The sequence below is a fragment of the Anticarsia gemmatalis genome, chromosome 7 (genome assembly GCF_050436995.1).
Source record: "Anticarsia gemmatalis isolate Benzon Research Colony breed Stoneville strain chromosome 7, ilAntGemm2 primary, whole genome shotgun sequence".
Classification (NCBI taxonomy): domain Eukaryota; kingdom Metazoa; phylum Arthropoda; class Insecta; order Lepidoptera; family Erebidae; genus Anticarsia; species Anticarsia gemmatalis.
Window position 1 is genome coordinate 5,998,455 of NC_134751.1, and position 21,339 is coordinate 6,019,793.

At 34.7% G+C, this 21,339-nt stretch overlaps 5 protein-coding genes across 6 annotated transcripts; 2 read left to right on the forward strand and 3 right to left on the reverse strand.

The window, feature by feature from the left end:
- Nucleotides 1-260: 260 nt before the first annotated feature.
- Nucleotides 261-1,895, reverse strand: RpS10b (Ribosomal protein S10b). Of its 2 annotated transcripts, none has more exons than XM_076116670.1 (4): nt 1,791-1,895; nt 1,395-1,607; nt 941-1,181; nt 261-331 (listed from the first exon to the last, which is right to left on the reverse strand). In XM_076116670.1, exons 2-4 carry the CDS (start codon nt 1,592-1,594, stop codon nt 296-298), a joined length of 477 nt encoding a protein of 158 aa, XP_075972785.1. In that variant the 5' UTR covers nt 1,595-1,607; nt 1,791-1,895; the 3' UTR covers nt 261-295. The 2 variants fall into 2 exon arrangements, with proteins under 2 accessions (XP_075972785.1, XP_075972786.1); XM_076116671.1 differs by having other exon boundaries at nt 1,710-1,829.
- A 353-nt stretch (nt 1,896-2,248) lies between these two features.
- Sf3a2 (splicing factor 3a subunit 2) lies at nt 2,249-3,458 on the forward strand. The gene is made up of 3 exons (XM_076116672.1): nt 2,249-2,555; nt 2,647-2,910; nt 3,047-3,458. The coding sequence occupies exons 1-3, from the start codon at nt 2,402-2,404 to the stop codon at nt 3,412-3,414; spliced, it is 786 nt and encodes a 261-aa protein (XP_075972787.1). The 5' UTR covers nt 2,249-2,401; the 3' UTR covers nt 3,415-3,458.
- Nucleotides 3,459-4,427: 969 nt separating this feature from the next.
- On the forward strand, nt 4,428-8,274 carry LOC142974379 (uncharacterized). Its single transcript, XM_076116673.1, has 6 exons — nt 4,428-4,659; nt 5,327-5,511; nt 5,725-5,855; nt 5,944-7,351; nt 7,459-7,605; nt 7,727-8,274. Exons 1-6 carry the CDS (start codon nt 4,626-4,628, stop codon nt 7,952-7,954), a joined length of 2,133 nt encoding a protein of 710 aa, XP_075972788.1. The 5' UTR covers nt 4,428-4,625; the 3' UTR covers nt 7,955-8,274.
- A 418-nt stretch (nt 8,275-8,692) lies between these two features.
- Nrt (Neurotactin) lies at nt 8,693-13,489 on the reverse strand. The gene is made up of 7 exons (XM_076116675.1): nt 13,306-13,489; nt 12,826-13,100; nt 12,612-12,738; nt 12,298-12,470; nt 11,913-11,985; nt 11,606-11,756; nt 8,693-11,520 (listed from the first exon to the last, which is right to left on the reverse strand). Exons 2-7 carry the CDS (start codon nt 13,096-13,098, stop codon nt 10,098-10,100), a joined length of 2,220 nt encoding a protein of 739 aa, XP_075972790.1. The 5' UTR covers nt 13,099-13,100; nt 13,306-13,489; the 3' UTR covers nt 8,693-10,097.
- Nucleotides 13,490-14,763: 1,274 nt separating this feature from the next.
- Trap1 (TNF receptor associated protein 1) lies at nt 14,764-20,920 on the reverse strand. The gene is made up of 13 exons (XM_076116676.1): nt 20,615-20,920; nt 20,323-20,489; nt 20,056-20,217; nt 19,502-19,737; nt 19,222-19,331; nt 17,910-17,983; nt 17,516-17,792; nt 17,160-17,229; nt 16,669-16,816; nt 16,367-16,494; nt 15,872-16,059; nt 15,373-15,604; nt 14,764-14,987 (listed from the first exon to the last, which is right to left on the reverse strand). Exons 1-13 carry the CDS (start codon nt 20,730-20,732, stop codon nt 14,813-14,815), a joined length of 2,085 nt encoding a protein of 694 aa, XP_075972791.1. The 5' UTR covers nt 20,733-20,920; the 3' UTR covers nt 14,764-14,812.
- Between the last annotated feature and the right edge of the window lie 419 nt (nt 20,921-21,339).

Consider the following 21,339-nt stretch of genomic DNA (forward strand, 5'->3'; position numbering starts at 1 on the left):
TCAAACGTTTCCAAAGCTATCTTGTTTAGTCATCGAGGTTCTCGTCACGCTTGTCTCGAGGTATGTGGACATGAGTACCGACGACAGCGCCACCTATCGGGACCGACATATAAATACAATTTTATCAAAATCGATCCAGTTACTTAGAAGCAGTTGGGATGACAAACTGTTCAGATGAATATTAAAATATAAGGATATATTTCGTACTACTATCTCAAATTGATTATAATAATTTAGGTAGTCAGATTTGTAATAAAACATTTTAAGTAGATTAGGTTTTTTTTATTAAACTTAATTAAGGTGCAGGCCTGCCTCGTCCGTAGCCCCCTCTCTGTAATAAAATAAAATTGTTAATAAAGAATCTGAACAATCAACTTCCAGTCAATTTACACAGTTGGCCAGAGCGGTGGACTTCATGCTAATCAACTCTGGTAGAGACCTTTGCCCAGCATATGGACAGAAATGGGTTAAAATAAGTAAGTTTTTTATTGATCTTTTCTAAGCATTATTTGACTATTATATAATAGTCAAATAATATAAAATATTCCATGTGTATTGATAAGATTCAATAAAAAATAGAAACCAATGAAAAATAGCTCATCTGATATAGGTGACTTCACATGGTTTCAAGTGTTACTGCAACCAGACCCTATGTTTTGCTATTGTCTAGTTATACATAGTTATAGGCCAAGTAGGACTACTAAGCGATGAGTCAATGTGTACATTGTGGACATAAACCTAGTAGCTCTACCATATTTTCATGAATTAAATCAATGACCCTTCTCAATAACCTGTTTTACAATTGATAGGTACCCATAACGAAAATCAATATATCCAATCTAGTATGCTATATTCAATCGTTTAGATGAAAGACTATTGAGAATGGCCAATAATTACCATCATACTGTTAACATACTAATAAAATTTGAATACTACTTACGAATTCAACTCCAGCGGAGCCAGGGCCAACGTCAGCCTTCTTGTCCTGTGCAGCGGGCGTCGTGGGCGCGCGGCGGTACGCAGAGCGGTCCTCAGCGGTGCGTGCGGGCGCGTCGGGGCGGCCGACGGCACCGCGGCGGACTGTCTCGGTGCGCACTGAGCGCTTAAGAGTCGCCGGTACGATTTCAGGGGGCAGGTGCAAGAAGATGCGCAGGTACTCGATACCCTCGTTGGTAAGGTACCTTAAAATTCAATTGAAAATACAGAAATGTGGGTACGAATAAGTTCGATGGGTAATCAGAGCCTAGGCTACAACTCTACAACTATGATACCGGCAACTGTGCATCTCAATAGCTCATCACTACACAAAACTTAGGTTACAAAACGATTTGTTATTATGATTTGACAACTATCACAATTGAAGTAATAATCATTACAATTAAATCAGTATTTACCAGTAGAAATGCCTCCATGCAAACTGTTCCTTGACGTATCCTCTGGATTTGAGGGACTGCATAGCCTTAATTACTTGGAGGTTAGGAATCTTCTCCAGATCAGGATGTTTAGGAGCATGGTAGTCTTTCTTGGCTACCATGACTCCTTCCTTGAAAAGGTACTCATAGATAGACACACGGTTCTGTTTAGGCATCAACATCTTGAAGCACTACCTAAAAACAAGACACAAAATAAGCACATAGGTTAACTTCACTTTCTCATCACTTTAAACTTTCGAGAACAAAATAATTTTAACATAAAGGGTATAAAACCACCTAGATTACGAAAAAGCAATCAAATTCCTTAATAATTTTCAGATTACGAAAATAAATTTAGATTTATACATCTGACAGTACCTTCCGCCTATTTTGACAAAAGAAAAGGAATCGGCAACACTTATTTGACAGTTGACACATATACGTTTCCAAGAAAAAATATTCTGAACTTTTAGCATCATTCACTAGTTGCCTAACTTCGTTTGGTTTTTAGGTTTTTGCAATAAATAAATAAATATATAAATTAAAGTATATAAATAATAAATAAACAAATTGTTCTTAATATTCATTTACCTATGTATAACAATCAAAACCTGCCTCTAGAGTAGGGGGACTTAATTTTTGCCCATAAAGACCTACCCTACAACAATTGTTGCTCGCTAAACATCTTTACATGAAATAATATAAAATTGAAAAAGCAGTACCCCAGTATACTTGGACTTACAATGTGGTAGGTTCAAAAGACGGCTCAAAAGTGCTGGTTCACGTAACCGTAATATGAGTTATAAAAATGTACTGTCTGTCATGTCAAACTCTATTGTCAATTATACTGCCGAACTGTCAAATTGTTTGCAACATGGATAGTGTATTTGTGTACCAAATCGTGGAAAGCTACTGTTAAGTAGGTTTATTACAAAAGCTGGTGAAAAGTAAAATTACATCAGTTAGTGCGATACATTAGATAAATCAAAATGGATTTTCAAAACCGCCCAGGCGGTAAAACTGGTGGCGGTGGAGTGGCGTCATGGTCCGAGAGTAATAGGGACCGACGCGAAAGGCTCCGACAACTTGCATTGGAAACTATTGATTTAAATAAAGACCCTTATTTTATGAAAAATCATTTGGGTGAGTATATTCAATAATATCATGCTTATCAACATAATTTACAATGCTTTATTATTATTTGTATTTCATAATAACCTATTGATAATTTCAGGATCATACGAATGTAAGTTATGTTTGACTCTCCATAACAACGAAGGAAGTTATTTGGCTCATACCCAGGGCAAAAAGCATCAAGCCAACTTAGCTCGAAGAGCAGCAAAAGAAGCTAAGGAAGCTCCTCAGCAATTAGCGCCTGAGAAGCCTAGAATAGAGCCTAAAAAGTTTGTGAAGATTGGACGACCTGGTTACAGGGTTACTAAACAGAAAGATCCTGAAAATGGACAACAAAGCTTACTCTTTCAAGTGGATTATCCAGGTAAAACTAACAAAGTGTGGCTGTTTTAACTATCTTTTGCTGTATCAGTACTGTGCTTGTTATCAATTGAGAATCGGATCATAAGCTTGGTCATGGAAAAGTCACAACTTGTAAATGACACTGTCTCTTTTTTCAGAAATTGCTGAAAGTGTACAACCAAGGCACCGCTTTATGTCAGCCTATGAACAAAAGATAGAGCCACCAGACCGCAGATGGCAGTATCTGCTGTTTGCTGCTGAACCATATGAGACTATAGCGTTCAAAGTGCCAAGTAGAGAAGTGGAGAAACATGACTCCAAGTTTTGGACTCATTGGAATAAGGATACAAAGCAATTCTTTTTGCAATTTGCTTTTAAAATGGAACCACTTCGTATGCCACCTCCACCACCTAAGATGTGGGAGAATCATGGAATGCGGTTGCCACCTCCTCCTGGGGCACCCATGATGGGTGTACCTCCTCCACCTCCTTTATTACCTGTTCCTCCACCACCACCATCCATGTAGTAGGAATAGTGGAATTTGAATAGATAATAAAATTTATATTATTATATTGTATGTTATCATTACCTATCCCATTGTCAAATAATTCATGAATTATAATTGTATTTACATTTACAAATAATAGTATTTTGGAGAATTATTTATTAGCCTAAAATAATATAACCTAAATTACAGTATGTAAAATTATTATTTATTGGCTGAGGTAGACAATCTATACTATATTATAAAGCTGAAGAGTTTGTTTGTTTGAACGCGCTAATCTCAGGAACTACTGGTCTGATTTGAAAAATTCTTTCAGTGTTAGATAGTCTATTTATCGACGAAGGCTATAGGCTATATAACACCACGCTACGGCCACTAGGAGCGGAGTAGCAACGAAAAATGTTACAAAAACGGGGAAAATTATGACCCATTCTCTCTTTGGTGACGCAAGCGAAGTTGCGCGGGTCAGCTAGTAATATAATATGTAGGTGTCTTTCAGAATAAATGAATAAATATTACTACAACTTACATTAAGGGCGCGAGGCGGTCTCAAGCCCTCTCTCTTTTGCGAGAAAAAAATAATTTAATTAATACATCATAGATCATACATTCTAACAAAATTTCAAAACCTCTAATAAGTATTACATATAGCCATTTCGATCATTATTGCTGGCCGACAACGGGCGGCATGATAAATAAAAGTAGGTATTTATATGTATCCTTCGGTCATGAATAGATCATAATAGATTTAATGTGTGTATGTGGTAAATAAATAATTACAAAATAAATCACACTGCATAGCATCCGGCAAACAAATCGCCGGTTAGGCACATTTTTTTTATTTGGCAATAGTTGGAATTGAATTCCTTAATTATCGAGATTTAATCTGATATATTAGAATAAATATATTCCAAACATTTGAAAATTAAAGTGCAGACACTTTTACCTTATTATATTATTAATTTAATTGTATTAATTGTTAAGTAGATTATAAAAGATGATAAGTATTACGTGAAACGACTTCCTTATAACGGAACGTTTTGTAACGGTCATTGAGCTCTGGCGGGAGGGTGCAAGTAAATAATAATAATTTAGGCGCGAGTTCGCCCCCAAGCACCCCTGCCCCGTCAGCCGTCTGCGCATTGAATGAAGCCCATTCAATTTGAGAGCGAACGTTAACGACTCCTTTTACTAGTTTTGTGCAGTCGAAGTGAAACTTTTGTGTTATAATCATGTTTTCTAAGGCCAAGCGATTTGAATCTATTCGTAAGTACAATAAATTTAATTATTTATTAAATCCACTTCTTATTAGCGGACAACGACAATATTATTAATTAAAATGAATACTAAGTTTTCGGCGGAGTTAAACGAATGAATTATTATTTTAGGACCAAGTGATATTCTTACGTCGTGAAAATTAGATTTAGTTTATTCAGTCGGCTTTGATTTTACTATTTAAATTTCAACCAATCAGCTGATTGAAGAATCTAATCGTAGTATGTAAAAATTAGTCGCTCGATATTATGATATTACGTCACGTACTTTAATACGAGTTAACGACAAATATTCAAATCAACGCGAGTGCAGCTATTGTTGAACATAATTTAAAATGACTAAATATTATAATCCTGAGCTTATTCGTACTTGTTCACCTAAAAAATTTGATTATGTATCTACTACTCCCAAAATTTTCATTGTTTATATGTTAATGTTAAACCTATAAAATGCATACACAAAAGGTTCCTTATAACTTTCGCAAGTTTTTTTATTTACAATAGAATATTTAAAATTGTCTACAAACTTTTATAACACTAATTAGATGTTTAGACATGTTTTACCTAATTCTCCTTTCATTATGTAGGCGCTTTTTTCTAAAATAACTTAGATGCATACCAAATTTTTGTAAAAGTGTTTGTAATCATTTTGATTTCAGCCCCACCAAAAATTCCAAACAAGCTCTTAACAAACAAACCAGATAATGAGAAACCAAAACCAAATATCAAAGTGCCAGCTGTCCCGGGCAAACCCAAGACATTGCCCTCACTGGGCTCTGCCAAGGTCCACAGTGATGTGCAGTCCCAATGCAGCTCTACCCATAGTGTTAAATCATTTGCAACAGTAAGTATAAGTTTTCGAAGAAATTAATGCAGATTGAGGCTAATTATTGAATTATAAGGTCTTAAAAAAAAGGAGTTTAAAACTCCAACGGGTTTACAGGTTTCCTTGCATTTTTAGGCTTATCTACATTTTTACATATACATTTTGTTACAGGTATACTTATACATTTATTATTCCATTAAATATAACTTTTATGTTGTCATGTTGTTTCAGCCAAAGCCATTAAAAATGTCCACAGTAACAAGAGTTCCTACTAGCTTGAAAAAGAAAACCGAACAATCTTGCCATAAAAATAAAAATGAAACTCACAGTGAGATTATCAAAGCCCAAGAAGTAGAAATAAGGTACAAATACATCTTTTTTTTTTATTAACTTATATTCTAAACTAATCATGTACAATTTGCAGTATTTCATTATGTAAATATTTTTCAGAAACAAAGATCACACAATATTGGAATACACAAAACAAATAGAGGAATTCAAGAATAAGATTTCACAACTAGAAAAACAAGTTAAGGAAATAAATAATGTCACTCACATAGATAAGCAACTTTCACAGCTTAAACTAAATGAACCAAAGGATACTGTTGAAAGTTATAGCACTAATACTACCATAAGAGACCTAAAGGAAAGGATATTTGAGTTAGAACAGCAATGTGAGAAACTGGATCAAGAAGTAACTGATAAGCAATTAGAATTGAGGTCTGTTGAAGAGGTAATTACCATCAGAGATAGCTTATGTCAAGATCTACAGCAAAAGTTAACTAATGCTGAAACAGATTTGGACGAAACTCGTCAAAGGCTCGAAATGGTTAAAGGTCATCATGCCCTTGCACTAGAAGCTAATGAAAGTATCAGACGCGAATACAAGGCTGAGTTGGAAACATTGAAATTAAAGTTAGAAGAAGAGAAACAAGCAATCATGAACAAATGTAAAATAGATCAAGAACATATCAAATCTAAATATAATAATCTGTTAGAAACAGTGAAACAACAGTTGTTGAGGGAGAAAAATGAAGCGGTTCAGGAGCTGCAGCAGGAGCTCATTAACAAGGATAATGAAATGAAAGCTAAACTTGAGCAAATAGAAGAAGCAACGCACGAAAAACTGCGACTTTGCGAAATCCAATTCGAAGAGCGCAGTCTTAATATTCACGACCATTATACACAACAACAAATAAAACTTCAAAGTCTAGAAAACGAAATCAAAGATCTCAATTATAATGTATCACTGGCAGAAGAGCAAAAAATTATGCTGCAAAAAGAAATTAGCCTTCTGAAGTATGAGAATGAAACATTAAAGAAAGATAAACTTGCTCTTATCAAAGAGAGGGATGAAATCAAAGAGGAGTCTAAAACAAAACTTATTGATTTTGAAAACGAAATTAATAAACTCACTGTGGAAGTAGAAAAGGCTGTGAAAGAGAAGAATAAGTTTGAAACATCTTTGTCTGTTACTAGAGATATTGTGCAAGTATTGACAATGCGTCTGAGAGAATCTGATAATGAATTAGAAGCTTTAGAAGATAAGGTACAGAGTTTGACGAATTCTAACGAAATTCTGGAAGGTGAACTTGCTTCATACAAATCCACGTTAAACAACACTGTTATGGAATGTAATGAATATAAAGACGCACTGGTTAATATTCTTAAATCAAAAGCAGCTTTGGCTAAGGAACATAATCGTATTATGGAGCACAATGTTTCTTTGATTGAAAGTCTTCAAAACGTCGAGAAAGAAGCGTATCGTGAACTTGGTTCCATCAAGAGTGAACTTATTGAAGATGTAGAACTATTAAAGAAAGAATCTAATTCTCAGATTCAGTATCTACGCGATGAGGTAAGTAATTAAGGCAGTAAGTGACAGTAGGCACAGCTGATTGGTTGTGACACAGATTTATAGACTGTTTGCGAAATAATTAATGAATGAATCTTTATTTTTTGTAGGTTGAAAAGAAACGTGTTCTGTGCGAGATGGCAACTGAGCACGCGGGTCAGGCTACAGCTGCAGCAGAACAATCACGTGAGCTTCTGGCTCAAGCCGCAGCTGAGATCAATCGTCTTGAAACTGAGAATCAATGTCTGCAGCAACAGGTATCATCTTAATTACCGACTTACTGTTTATCTCAAATGGAAATTATAATCACACAAGTTGAATTTGTGCTAGTTCCTATTCGTCATGTTAATAACTCATACAATTGTCTTATTGTTTCAGATTCAAGACCAGCAGTCCTTAGTTGTGGAGCTATCACTACTCCGTCAGGAAAATGAGGAGTTAACAATGACTGTAGCTAAACAGTCTTCAATTATTGACAAAATGAAGAAAAACTCTGAACAATTACAGTACAAACCTAAATCGCCATCTGTGATTCGTAAAACTACTAAAATCGGTAAAGAAAATATGCAGACGGTGATATCTCCCCTAAGGGAGCGTAATCATTAAACTTGTTCTACAAGAGCAAAACTATTTTTATTTATAAGTCTTTTATAATTTGACATGTTTTTGTAAACCAAAATAATGCATGTTTGCCTAGATTGTTATTTTTTGAAAATTGTTTCATTCCAACCGTTAAATTCATGTTACATTATCGAAATCCTATATCTTTGAAATATTGTATTTGTTCGAGTTTTTATTTGAAGTTATCGTATCTCGGTTTATTTATTATTAAATATTTTAATATCTGGCCGATTGTGAAATGTTGGTGTTGATGTACAATTAGGTACTTACTATTTATTGTAGTGTAATAAATTATTTTCAAACCAGCTGAGTGTATTATTTGTATTAAGACGTGTCCTGTAATATTTATCTATACTAATATTATAAAGCTGAAGAGTTTGTTTGTAGGTCCGCAAATGTGCTCAGAGTTACGGAGTCGTAAATCTGAGCACATTTGCGGACCTAACAATAATAGGTATATGTAAAATCACGCCTCTCGACAGCCTTGCGATGCTTCTGCTGTTCTACGCTACCCAATGTGCCCAAATTTCTAACTAGCTGTAAGGTGTTTTCACAGCTAAAATCTTGTAATTTGATTACTAGGGGTAATCTCTAGAACCACAGTAAATATTGATAGGCATGGAAATATTACACATTGTTTTGTAATTTCTTTGCTAAACCGATAAGTCGTTAGTACCTATAACCACCAGTAGATAAAATATGGGAAAATAATTGAAAGAAATATTCAGTCTTACACCAATTTATTTTCATAAATTTACAAAATTACACAAAAATTGTACCTAAACTACAACTAGCGCTAGTGCAATAATAACTTAAATTATGTAAAGCGTTTTGGCAACACAGGAGTATTAATCAAGTTTCTCCGCTCACTACAAATTTATTATTACGCATAAATAACTTAACTAACATAAGAATTATTATGCTGTAAAAATCGCTAATGTTTCTTTGGATTGATCAGACTTTATAAAATCACAATTATGTATTAAAAGAAAAACACTCAACTAAATAAGTACTAACAAAATTGAGAAATCAGTGAAGTAAAATGCAGGATACAATACTGATTCAACTAATTTTAGATGGCATGTTCATAGCCCTTACTATATCTAAAAGCGAGCTGCGTTATGTTCTCTTATAAAATAAAGCGTCTGAGCGTTTAGCCTTCACACAGCAAATAATGCTTCGTCGCTAACAGAAAAAAGCACTTGAATATTATGGTCATCATAATTAAAAATTAATTGGTGAGACAAGATCTTACGATGTTAGTATAATGGCTAAAAATTGCTCGTATCAAATATGAAGCTATATAAAATGCACACAATAAAATCTACATCTCTTTTTTTTTAGTAAATACAATACAATAAATTCTTAAAAAAGATGTTTGAACATTAAAACTGAGATTAGTTTAATCGATTTAGAATAATTTTATTTAGATTGAAAGTATTCAATTCAACATCGCTCATATCTCTTATCATAATAAATCGTTGTTTTTTAAACACCAACTGAGGAACCTTGCGATACCTTTCTTTTTTTATTTCTACGGGAAAATAATCTCAGAATTATAATGTCCTAAACAATGTACATATAAAAGTAGAAAAGAGATCTCTAAAAATAAAGGTAACTGAAAAACAATTTCAATAAACACGTACTTACTATTATTTATGAATAAACATGAGTGGAGATTTCTAGATCTGAGATCATTTATGTTAAAAAATGCAATGCCATCAGTCTCACCTAGATTGTTTACATTAAAATGTTTTGTTACGATACTTAAAACCTATACGAAAATATCTATTTAAAATGGCATGAATATTATGTCTGAAATTTTGTACTATAGGAATTTAATAAATAATAATAACAATATAAAATATCCTATCAGATCAATTTAAGTTCTCCGTATCATATCGAGATTACATTATATTCATTCACCATAGGTTTGTTACAATAAACACGTGCACAGACAAAGAGTATACATATAACTATAAAGTATTATACTTATAAGATAGTGGGGCAATTTCATATATTATGCAATCATAATATTTATCATTATTTTCAATAACAAAAACGTAGCAAATTTATTATAGGCGTCTTAAATATGAGATGTTGTTCGAAGTATTTTCATCATTATGAATTAATCACTGTGCGCATACATTGGCACTATGTCCTCATTGATTAGTAAGTCACAAAGTGGGAAGCCATTGAGGGGAAGTAAATCTTGGCCTACCTTGATAAGACCACTTTCGGGTCCAGGTAAGTGGCCGTGCCACACGAAATAGTAAAAGAGCTGCTGCATAGCTGCCATAAATCGTCGCTGCTCTGGCATTTCTGAATCAAAAGTTCCCAGTATCGCTTCAACATCAGCATTTATACCCGCAATACCTGAGCCGCCTGCACCACCTCCGGCGCCGGATCCCATCACCACATACATGGGTACGCCGAGTGTTATACGAGCGAGGCTTACTAAAGGACATAAAGTACGAATGGACGATATCAACTCCACCAACCCTTCGTAACTTTTATTAACGTGTGTGAAAATCGCAGCTGTCAGATTTTTCTCACCAAGGACACTGTCTTTTACCATTTTTTCTACGATATCAGCAGTCCAATTCAAATGTTTCTTTTGTAAGAGATCTGAGTGACTAGAATGTTGTGTTGTACCAAATACCATTGGTTTAAAAACTTTGTCTTTTCCAGAAATTTTAGCGGCGTTCCAGCTTTCATAAGCGTGGACTTTTAAAAGTTCTCCATCTAAGACTAATAAAGAATGATTTGACTCATCTCTTTTAGGTAAATCTCCAATATGAGATTCCAACCATATGTCTGGTGTGAGGATTTCGGTGGTAGAAATTCGGCGTAAACAATCGGCATCATTACATTTCGTCATTTCCTTGAATCTATTGTTCAGTTGTTGAGATGACTCTAATGGTTCTCCAGGATATTTGACTGAGGGTGATGATAGCCATACCCTGGAGTACAACTTCTGGGCTTGTTTTACAGTAGTGAGTGCAGCAGTCAATGTTGCACCAGCTCTATGACCTAATAAAGTTACTGATTCTGGGTCTCCACCGAAATGTTTAATGTTTAAATTGACCCATTGCAATGCAGCCAATAAATCACTAAGACCGTAATTTCCGGATGCAGGTAGATGTCTACTATTTGATAAAATGTCTAGCGCAAGGAATCCAAAAGGACCCAATCTAAAATTAGGACGTACAAAAACTACCTCTTTGGTGCGCGCGTACAATGCAGATGGTTGTGCAGGACTTATACCTCCAGTCAAAGAATTTGCTCCAATCAGTACTACAACTGGTAATGGGGTATCATACCTGACATGTGGAGTAACAACATCAACTGTTAGACAATCTTCTTCACCAGTAATGGTAACATTTTCTAAGAATTGTAGACAGAGAGGACCTTTTGTTCTTGCATTTAGAGTTCCGTTCCAACAATGAGATATGTCATTCAAGGGTTGAGCATAAGTGAACCGCTTTTCATCAACTGGTGGCACAGCATAAGGTATACTGTAGAACTTGTAGACTCCTTCATCCAAGATTCTGAAAGATAATTGAATAAAGTCAGTAACTGGATACTTAATATTAGATCAGTTTACGTTTGTAAAAGTACATTTCAAATATTTACCCTTCAACAGGTCCACAGCCAGTGAATGTGGTTATATAACGACCAAGACGCAGCGGGCGCTCTACGGGCGGCCCAGCTTGAGATCCAATCACAATGCCTATGATAACCACCAGAAGGACTAGGAGTGCAATGCAACAAACCACTATATCATCTGCAATGTTAGAAATGCTAGTAAATAATAAATAACACACATATTATGATTGCTGGTAATAGGCACCACATTAGATATGTTTGAATTTATGTACAACAGTGAAATAGAAATATTAAAAAAATGTATATAATTTTATAAAAGAAAAATATTATTTACCTATTATAAACTTCTTCTGACGAATCCTTTCTCTAAGGGGGAGCTTGGTAGCCACTTTGCCTTCCTCAATCTCCTAAAAAATATAAATGTAAGTTAATTTTGTTATAACAGAAATTGATAAATAAAGTACACAATATTATAAAGAATATTAAATCATTATACAGCTTGTTGTATTGTTGGTATTGAGTCTGCATGTTTGAAGGGATGTTTGTTACTCATCCACACAAAATCTCCAGAACAGATTTTGATGATGAATTTTGGTAAGTACATGAATAGTTTATAGCTTAGTTCACACATAGGATATTTTTCACTAAGATGAAGTTGCAAGCAGAAGCTAGAGTAGTATTAAATTGTCTACATGATTAATTGAGAAGGCATAACTTACAGGTGTCTCCAGTTTGACAGTCTCCATCCCATCATTTGGTGTGTCAAGCTTATCATCCAAGGTCTCCATAGAAGCAAGGGTGGCTTCTGCATTGTTTGCTGAGTGTTTTTGGAATACCTTAGGATATCTTAAATTAAACAGACCTCCCATTTTCTTGCGGTCTCCTTTATTATCTGGAATAATGGTAAATATAAGATTCAACATAATTTGTAAATCTTAACAAATATAATACAAAGGCAAAAGAACACATGGGTAAATATGAAAGTACATCTCGAAGCAAGAAAATATATAATAAAAAAAGTAGGTTTCATTACCTTCACCATCATCTTGATGTAAAAACTTCATCATTCTATTTAGAAATTGGAAGCGGTGCTCTTTAACCTGAGAATTGTCATCAGTCTTTTCATTTTCAGTATCCTTCTCAATAGCTGCCTCATCATCCTACAAAAATGAAAAATCATATAAAAAATGTACTTACCTGCAAAATAAAAATAAATGAGGTGTTATTGTAATTGATTTTTTTCTTACTTTAGACTTATCTTTGTCAGAGTTTTTGGTAAAGAAACCGGGCATTTTGATAGCCCCAATCGGTATAAACTTGGGCTTGACTTCGCGCCCTTGTTCTGTCAGGTCGCCGGAAAGAGCTGCCTTCACAGGACCGTCGTCAGCTTTCAACTCCGCAGGGCTCGATTTATCCTCTTCAGCTTTTAACATTACTTCTTTCTCCTCCGCTTCAATCTGCTTCTTATCGAGCGTTTTATTATCGTCCTCATATTCTTTGTTTATGTCCATAGTGCTCATATCTACAGCAAAAAATAGTAAATTAAATGTTACGGTCCGACAATCAACGTTTCATTGTAATGCGAATTAATTACAAAGGCAGTTAACAAAGTACAAACATGACAATGAGAGACGTCCCTTTGAAAAAAAAACCACCCGTAGGACGAGACAAGCGTTACTAAAATTTTAATTATGAAAATACAATGAAAAAGATGCAATATAACTTACTGGAATCTGATGTACCATAGGATATTTTTATATTACATACAAATCGCTGTAAGTAACACTATAAACTAGTTTGTTTCACTATTTTCAATATAAAAAGCCGCCCTGTATAAAAATGCCGCAAGTAGCAAGCAAGCTGCCCGTTGTTGCGTTCCGTTCCGTTTCCTGCGTTCATCAATTTCCATTCCCGTAGCTCCCTTTTTGCGTTTCGAAATCAAAGGGCTGTTTACGTTCCATTTCAGTTCACGGTTTATTTCGTCATTAAATTAACGTTAATTTTAATTTAACTAATTGTATCAATGTATTCATCAACTGTCACTCAGACCTTCAATTATTTAAAGATTAAATTTTACGTTAAATACTAGATTGGTAGCTCAATTAATTCTAAATATTCTTATTAAGGGCCACGAACAGGGTACAGCAGACGATATCCATATCATGAATAGAAAAAATGTGAAAATAAAAATGTTATGTAGGGATAGACACTTAAGTAAAATATAGTAATAAGGCAGGAGACAAATCTTCAAACCTGCGTAGACACTTTACAGTTTACTTCTTATTTAGACTGTAAGATCGACTAGCCACATTAAGGTCTACGTAAGTGCCTGCAAGTATTCATACAAAGTACGGCTTTTCAAATGCCTAACGTAAATGATTTAAATTAATAAGATTGCACTCATTTACTAACCACACCACGGGAATTTAACGGTTTTAGTACTTTTCACGACTAAGCCAATAAACCGATGTAATAAGCTAAGAGAGTACGAATCCCTATGGTTAGTTTGTCTTGCCTTTGCGTCTTTAATTTAAAGTAGCATTCAATCGCGATGCAATCCAAGCAGTCCCAATTCTTATCATCGTGGACTCCATTATTGTTAAAATTTACATAATTTGTGAACACAGAGAGGAATAAAACATTATTTTTAAATCTGCGTTATCTTGATTTGTTACATATACCTAAGTACATCGCTTTCCATATGGCGATTTGCGAACAAAAGTAAACCTATAGGTACACAAATTAATATCTTTATTCATCATTGGCAACCCTAAACTACCCAAAATGTATAGGTAATTTGAATTTTATTTTAATTTAGCCTTTTGCCGGGTAGGTTTTAGGTTTCACTGCTGGGCAAGGCTTCCCTTTTTTATTCCAAAAATTCTGATCTCTTGTAATGTCCTTACATTGGTAGATAGGATAACTTAGCATAGAAATAAATGTTTTAAGCAGTGGATTTCGTTTTTTTAGCGCATAATAGATCATAAACTCTTTTAAAATAACCGTCCCGGTGTGAATAGTGCTAAAATGATCCTGATAATATAAATACACTTTCAATTCAATTTCGATGTCCATGTTGATATGTCTTCAAACTATGCTAACCACTGCTGAATGTTACGATACTTTTCCACTGAGAACATGGTTTGACTTGAGATGGTCTGGGATTTTGAAAAACAACACAACAATAACAACTAAATTATATATTTTAACAATAACATATTAGATTGCGATTAATTAATGTTTTTCTAAAGCCTTAACTAGAAGATCATTGATGTGTGTTATCAGGTTTCTGGGGTCCATCACCAGTCCTGCGGTGACCATGGCATTGGAGAACAACTGTTGAGCTACCATGTCAGCCAACTCCTTGTCGGTGGAAAGAAGTTTGTGTAGCTTCTTAATAATTGGGTGTCTGAAACAATACATTAATTTTAGGGTTAACTGTAGAGATAAAGTCGTCAAGAAACCCTTCCAGAGGATGTCAAAGTGTGTATTTAATAACCAAAAACTTGCTTATGACCTATTTGCGACAAACTTTTGTTTCATCTTCTTCTTTTTTTTAAAGACATCTCCCGCACTAAGAGTTGCTAAAAAAAAGGGGGCCTAAAACAACTATTTTTGGATCACACGAATCATGGTTTCGTGGAAAACGAACCCACGACCTCCCGACGCAAAGGTCCACTACCTTTGTGACGTGACGATTTTAAACACTGCGCGGAGGAAGCGGGCAGATATTAAAAAGTTACTTTTCATAAAATAAATAATAATGCGACTGTACATTTGTCCAATAAACTCACTTGGCGTTTATTTCCAGGTGGGGTCTCAACAGCGCGAACCTGTTCTCTTCGCTGAGACTTTGTGCTTGGGTTCGTATAAAATGACGTGCTGCTGCCATTTCCTGTACCGTGATGACACACGGGTGTGAGTCCAGCTTTTGTGTTGTGCGTACTTCAAACACTTTACCAGCCAGGTTTGACTTCAAGAATGAAACTAGTTCATCGACTTGCGATTGCTGGAGAGTTTCACTTCCTGTAAGAAAACGAAAAGACTAGTTACAGACATTTTATAGTTAATTTAACTTGACGGAGCGCGAGGCGGTATTGTCATGGAAAGAGGGCGTAGGGACCACTATAAGTTCCATATTGTATACCTTGCCAATGTACCTAATTGCATTGATCGCATGTAAAACTCGTTGTACATCTTAGTAAATAATAAATATTTATTTAGTTAAAATTTACCGGAAATATCAGTAGTATTATAGTCAAGAATTAATAGATATACTAACGAAATACTAACCAATAATGGTATCGGCTTGATCAGCTGGATCGGTCTGCATGTCATTCTCGACGGAGACTAACTTTCTGTTGCCAAACTCTTTCAGCTCGAGCAGCACCAACTCGTCGTACATCTCGTAACAGAACAACACCTCGACATCACGCTTCTTCAGTGACTCGTAATAGGGTGATGTTTCAGCCAATTCACGACTGTAACAATATTGTTTTGTTAGTGTTCATTCACTTTCATACAAGTACAAGTAACGAGCCTAATTTACCAGCAACTAACTGCTTTTGAGTGTATGGTATACATTTAACCGCCATGAATTCACATGCAGTTTCATATTATACTATAAAAGCAGTTAGCCGCGCGGCTAGCCGCCCTTGCAGCTAACCGCTAATGTGTAAAACCAAAACTGTTGCTTCGATTTAGAAAATGACACCATAAAAAATCGCAAAAGAACATTAAATTTTTTTTCTAAAATTTTAGTTCCGTTATAATAACGTCTATACAAACCTAGGCGCTGCCAAATAGTAAATAGTTCTCTGATCTTCCTTCTGACGTGTGATATATTCAGAGAGTGAAGTCCTCACACCATTGCCCAGTTTGGATGACTCGAAGCGCAATAGTTTGGAAATTTCCTCCTGCAATAACGAAGCAGCATAAGAATAATTTTACATATAATAACGCCTTTATACCATAAACATAAGTAAAGACTAAAGAACACCATATTATTATATTCAGGTTATCCAGTAACATGTACTACTCATCTGGTCTTTTGATTTTTTCAACTATATTTTTAACTTGTGATTACTTACTCTCTCTAATGGACTTTGACTAGTGACAATTCCCTCCTTCAAAAATATAGAGTAATCTTTGTAGAAGGCTTCATATCCGGCGACATCTTTTTGTGACATGTCCACCATAAACTTAATAAAACGATTAGTGAGTACAGACTTCAGTTTCCTGAAATAATAACAATAATATCGTTATAGGACAACATAGTTTGTGAACACACTAACCAGCGGCAGTCGAGGGTCCAACCACCATTAAGGCTTACTAAGGCGCATGTTACAAGGAAACATCTGTCGCGCGCGTTTGCGTCACAGCGCAGTATATCATAAAGCATTGTTTATTCGTACGTATGGCGACGTATGCGACCGACGTCAGCTTTGAAAGACATAAAGCCTAATTCCTCGATATCTAAAACTATATTTGCATAGCTGTCCTTTTAACAAATAGTAATTGGTTGCATCAATCCATCAACAGTGTGTAATTAATTTTTAAAACTCTATCAATAAATACTTACACAATGAGAGCACTATTTTGCAACAGTTCTCTGCTAAGATTCAATGGAATGTCTTCGGAATCCACCACACCTAAACAATGAAACCACATTAAGAAATTGTAGCTTATATTTATAATAATATTACAATTATGTATGTTTGTATGAATGCTTGTGACTCAATCACGCTAAAACTACTGAAAAGATCTTAATGAAACTTAGTAGTGTTATAGCTTATATTTCCCCAAATAAAACAATAATACAGAAACCTTATATTTTGCCTTTTGTTTTCTTTGTGGCAAAGCATAAACCATAACTGTAGACATCGCAGACATAGGCGGGAGTAAGTGCTAGTTAGAAATAAATGTAACAAAGCTTACCTTTAACAAATCTCAACCACTTGGGCAAGATGTTTTCAGCCTTGCTTTTGATCAGTATTTTCCTAGAGTACAAAGCTACTCCTACATCAGAATCTCGAGACAGTTCAAACAGTCCTGGTTTTCCTTCAGGTACATAAAGGATGGACCTGATGCTCAGTGGGGCATCTGTTTTGTAATGCAGGGTGAACCTGGGCTTGTCATATGAGTTACTGATAAATTTGTAAAACTCAATGTGTTGTTCCTGAGTTACTTCTTTGGGCTCCATTAACCACAATGGCTGGAAATAAATAGCACTTTTAATAGAATTAGGCAAAATTATTTTAACATAGATCACTTACAATTTTATCTGGAGATGTAAGTGAGTTTCGTGTGAGTGAAGAGAAAATTTATTTACCTTAATAGAGTTGACTTGCTCAGTATTCAAGAAGATGGGGCTGCTTACAAAGTTGCTGTATTTCTTGATAATGTCTAAAATAATTAAAGTCATTAATAACAGAACACAATAATATTCTAAAATTAATTATGAAAGTAATAGTCCATTGAAATGTTACATGAGATTTACATTTATTAGAGGACGCAATTTTATTTTTGGAACATGTAGGGGGGGTCAATAGAAGCTTAACTTGAAGTTTGTGGGGTCGCCACCCTTGTCCCCCGGCCGCCATCTTGGAAAAGGGGGTGGAAACACTTTTTTCGCTATATCTCGGAAACTATTCGTCTTACAATAAAATTGTGAAAGCATAATTTGTAGCAAATTATTTTGCCTACCAATATGTTTCATAACTTTTTGCCCTAAATTAACAATTAAAGAAGTTATAAGCAAAAAAGTGCAATTTTTTTTATAATTATTTTCTTTATTGCTGTATAACTTTTTTTAGCGACAGCCGCGCGGATGGGTCTCTGAGGTTAAGCCACGCCTGCCGAGGTTGTTTTGTGGATGGGTGACCATCTTACACATATCGAATTCCTCCCTGTTTCGGAGGGCACGTTAAATTGTGGGTCCCGGCGGTCATTTTCGAAGATATTTGACAGTCGTTAACAGTACTCAGAGGCTTGAAAGTCTGACAACCAGTATTAACCAGGGGTATCGTTTTATATCCCAGGTAAATGGGTTGTGGAGGTCAGATAGGCAGTCGCTCCATGTAGAACACTGGTATTCAGCTGCATCTGGTGAGACTGGAAGCCGACTCCAGCATAGTTGGGAAAAAAGGCTAAGCTGATATGAATAAATTAAAAAAATTAACTCAGACCAATCTTGTAGAGTATTTTTCGAGGAAAATTTCGCCTTATATATTTTTTTTATTTCATTAATTAGAAACTCAGTAACAGCGCTCCGAAATAGACCGGATTTGGAAAGAAAATTTTTGTAAAAAATATTTCACTATTTTGCTTATAACTTCTTTAATTGTTAATTTAGGACAAAAAGTTATTGGACATATTTGTAGGCAAAATAATTTGCTACACATTATGCTTTTACATTTTTTTTGTAAGACGCATAGTTTCCGAGATGTAGTGAAAAAAGTGTTTCTTCCCCTTTTCCAAGATGGCGGCCGGGGGACAAGAGTGGCGACCCCACAAACTTCAAGTTAAGCTTCTAATGACCCCCCCTACATGTTCCAAAAATAAAATTGCGTCCTCTAAGAAATGCAATATTCGGCCCTCAAATTGTAACATTTCAATGGACTATAAGCCAAGTTTATGCATACTTTGGACTGTGTCATCATCAGCAAACTCTCTGCAGTCTGTCTTCAAATAGACAACTATTTTTGTACCAATGGGAACTCCATCTGCTTCTTGAATTTCATATGTGCCAGAACTGAAAATATATGGGGTTACTTAAGGCAATGTCTAACATTTTAGATATTAACATACAGTACAAAAGCCATGTAAAGTTTAAACTAACAAGAACAAATAATCAGTTCAGAAAGCATAGCATGCAATATCTAGTCTAAAAGTACTTTGTAGGGATGGTTAAAGGACACTTACCCATCAGAAGACCACTTGTATCCTTGTGAGCCGGCCTTGCTGCTTCTAGTGAACACTTCAATCTTGTCAGCCACCATGAATGCAGAGTAGAAGCCGACACCAAACTGTCCTATGATTGAACTAGCTTGGTCAGCACCCTGCTTCTTGATCTCTTCAATGAAGGACTTGGACCCTGAGCGAGCTATAGTACCCAAGTTCTGTGTGAGTTCTTCTTTAGTCATACCTATACCTGTATCCTGAAAACATTATTTTTATGTTAGATGGTTTTTATTAAGAACAATAGAATTCTTGACATGGAAGTAAAATACTTTAATCCAACTAACATGGTAATATACTACTGCCATTTGTATACAAAAACTTACGGAAAAGATGATGTCATACTTTTGTTATTTCATATTACAAGTGCATATTTATTTCATGAAAAATACTAAATATCATAAATAACTTTGTAAAAATAAACATATTATATATGCCTCTTAATAGATTAAAAGAAGAAAAATATAATATTTGTAACAATGCAAGCATTTTAAATATTGAATATAATATTTGTTTACCTGGAAAGTAAGAGTTCTGTTTTGTTTGTCAGTTTCCAGCCTTATTTCAAGAGGTCTGTCTAATTCTTCCAGTTTCTCTGCGTCTGGTGCAGCACTGACACTGAGGTAACGGAACTTCTCCAAAGCATCACTTGCATTAGAAATTAGTTCTCTTATAAACACCTAAAATAAAAAATAGGGACAATATAGAATTTATGCAGCCGCTCATATGAATATTTTTTTAAGACAATTATTTCAGCCAATAAATAGTCTAGCTAATGTTTCAACCTCTTTGTCAGAATATAGTGATCGTGCAACAATATCCAAGAGCATTCGTGTTTCAGCCTGAAATTCTCTTTTTTCTGATGAACCTTTCAATGTTTCTGTTTCCTTTTTTTTCTCCTCTGGAGCAACACTGCAATATCTGATAGGTTGGTAGCTTGGTATATGAACTCCTGAAAAATCAAATATAATTATTTTTTTTCTAGTTTCGAGAAATTCATTAACAACAACTGACATTTTAAAATCGATAAGATATTTTACTGTAAGAAAATTTTACATAATATATAGTCAAACATACCATTTAGCTTTTTAACGGCAATATTACAGGTTGAAATGTGTTTTGCATTATTTATTGAATGCATTAATAACCTCTTCGCACATAGTGTGGAACCGAACTTTACTCTCAAAGCGGACATAATTCTATAAAATATATGGAAATTATTTTGGTAAAATGAATTATAGCAAAATAATTAATGTAATGTTATGCAATTTCTGTTAAAATATTCAGTTTCGGCAATTGTTTCAACAAATTCGCAAAATATTTCTCAAATGTCAAACTTATCTGTCAGTCGGTCTTATCAAACTTTTTTTGCACAGGAATCGAAATTATCGTCTCTGTGTCTAACTAGAGGTGATACCGCCATACCACACTGACGCGTAAACGAGACACTACAAACTATTTTTTTAAGTATCTGTCTGTAAGCGTTAGTAAGATTTACTTTAAATTATGGCTCCCATACTTCCAAGGCTTACGAATAGTAATTGTAGAAAGAAAAAATGTTATCAGTTTATTAGAAAAAAACAATGTTTTGAAAAGCAATCTTAGATTTTGTTGGGTTTTTATAATAATTCGAAATATCTTATAAATAATAACGTTACAGTAGTGACATTAAATAGTTTATTTTACACCAAGGTTTGTGTTATTAATGCTACGCAAGACTTCTACAACTTCATTTTTGCGATGGCAATCAGTTTTATTAATGCTCAATGTTAGCACAATAAATAAATAGTAGGTAACTAGGC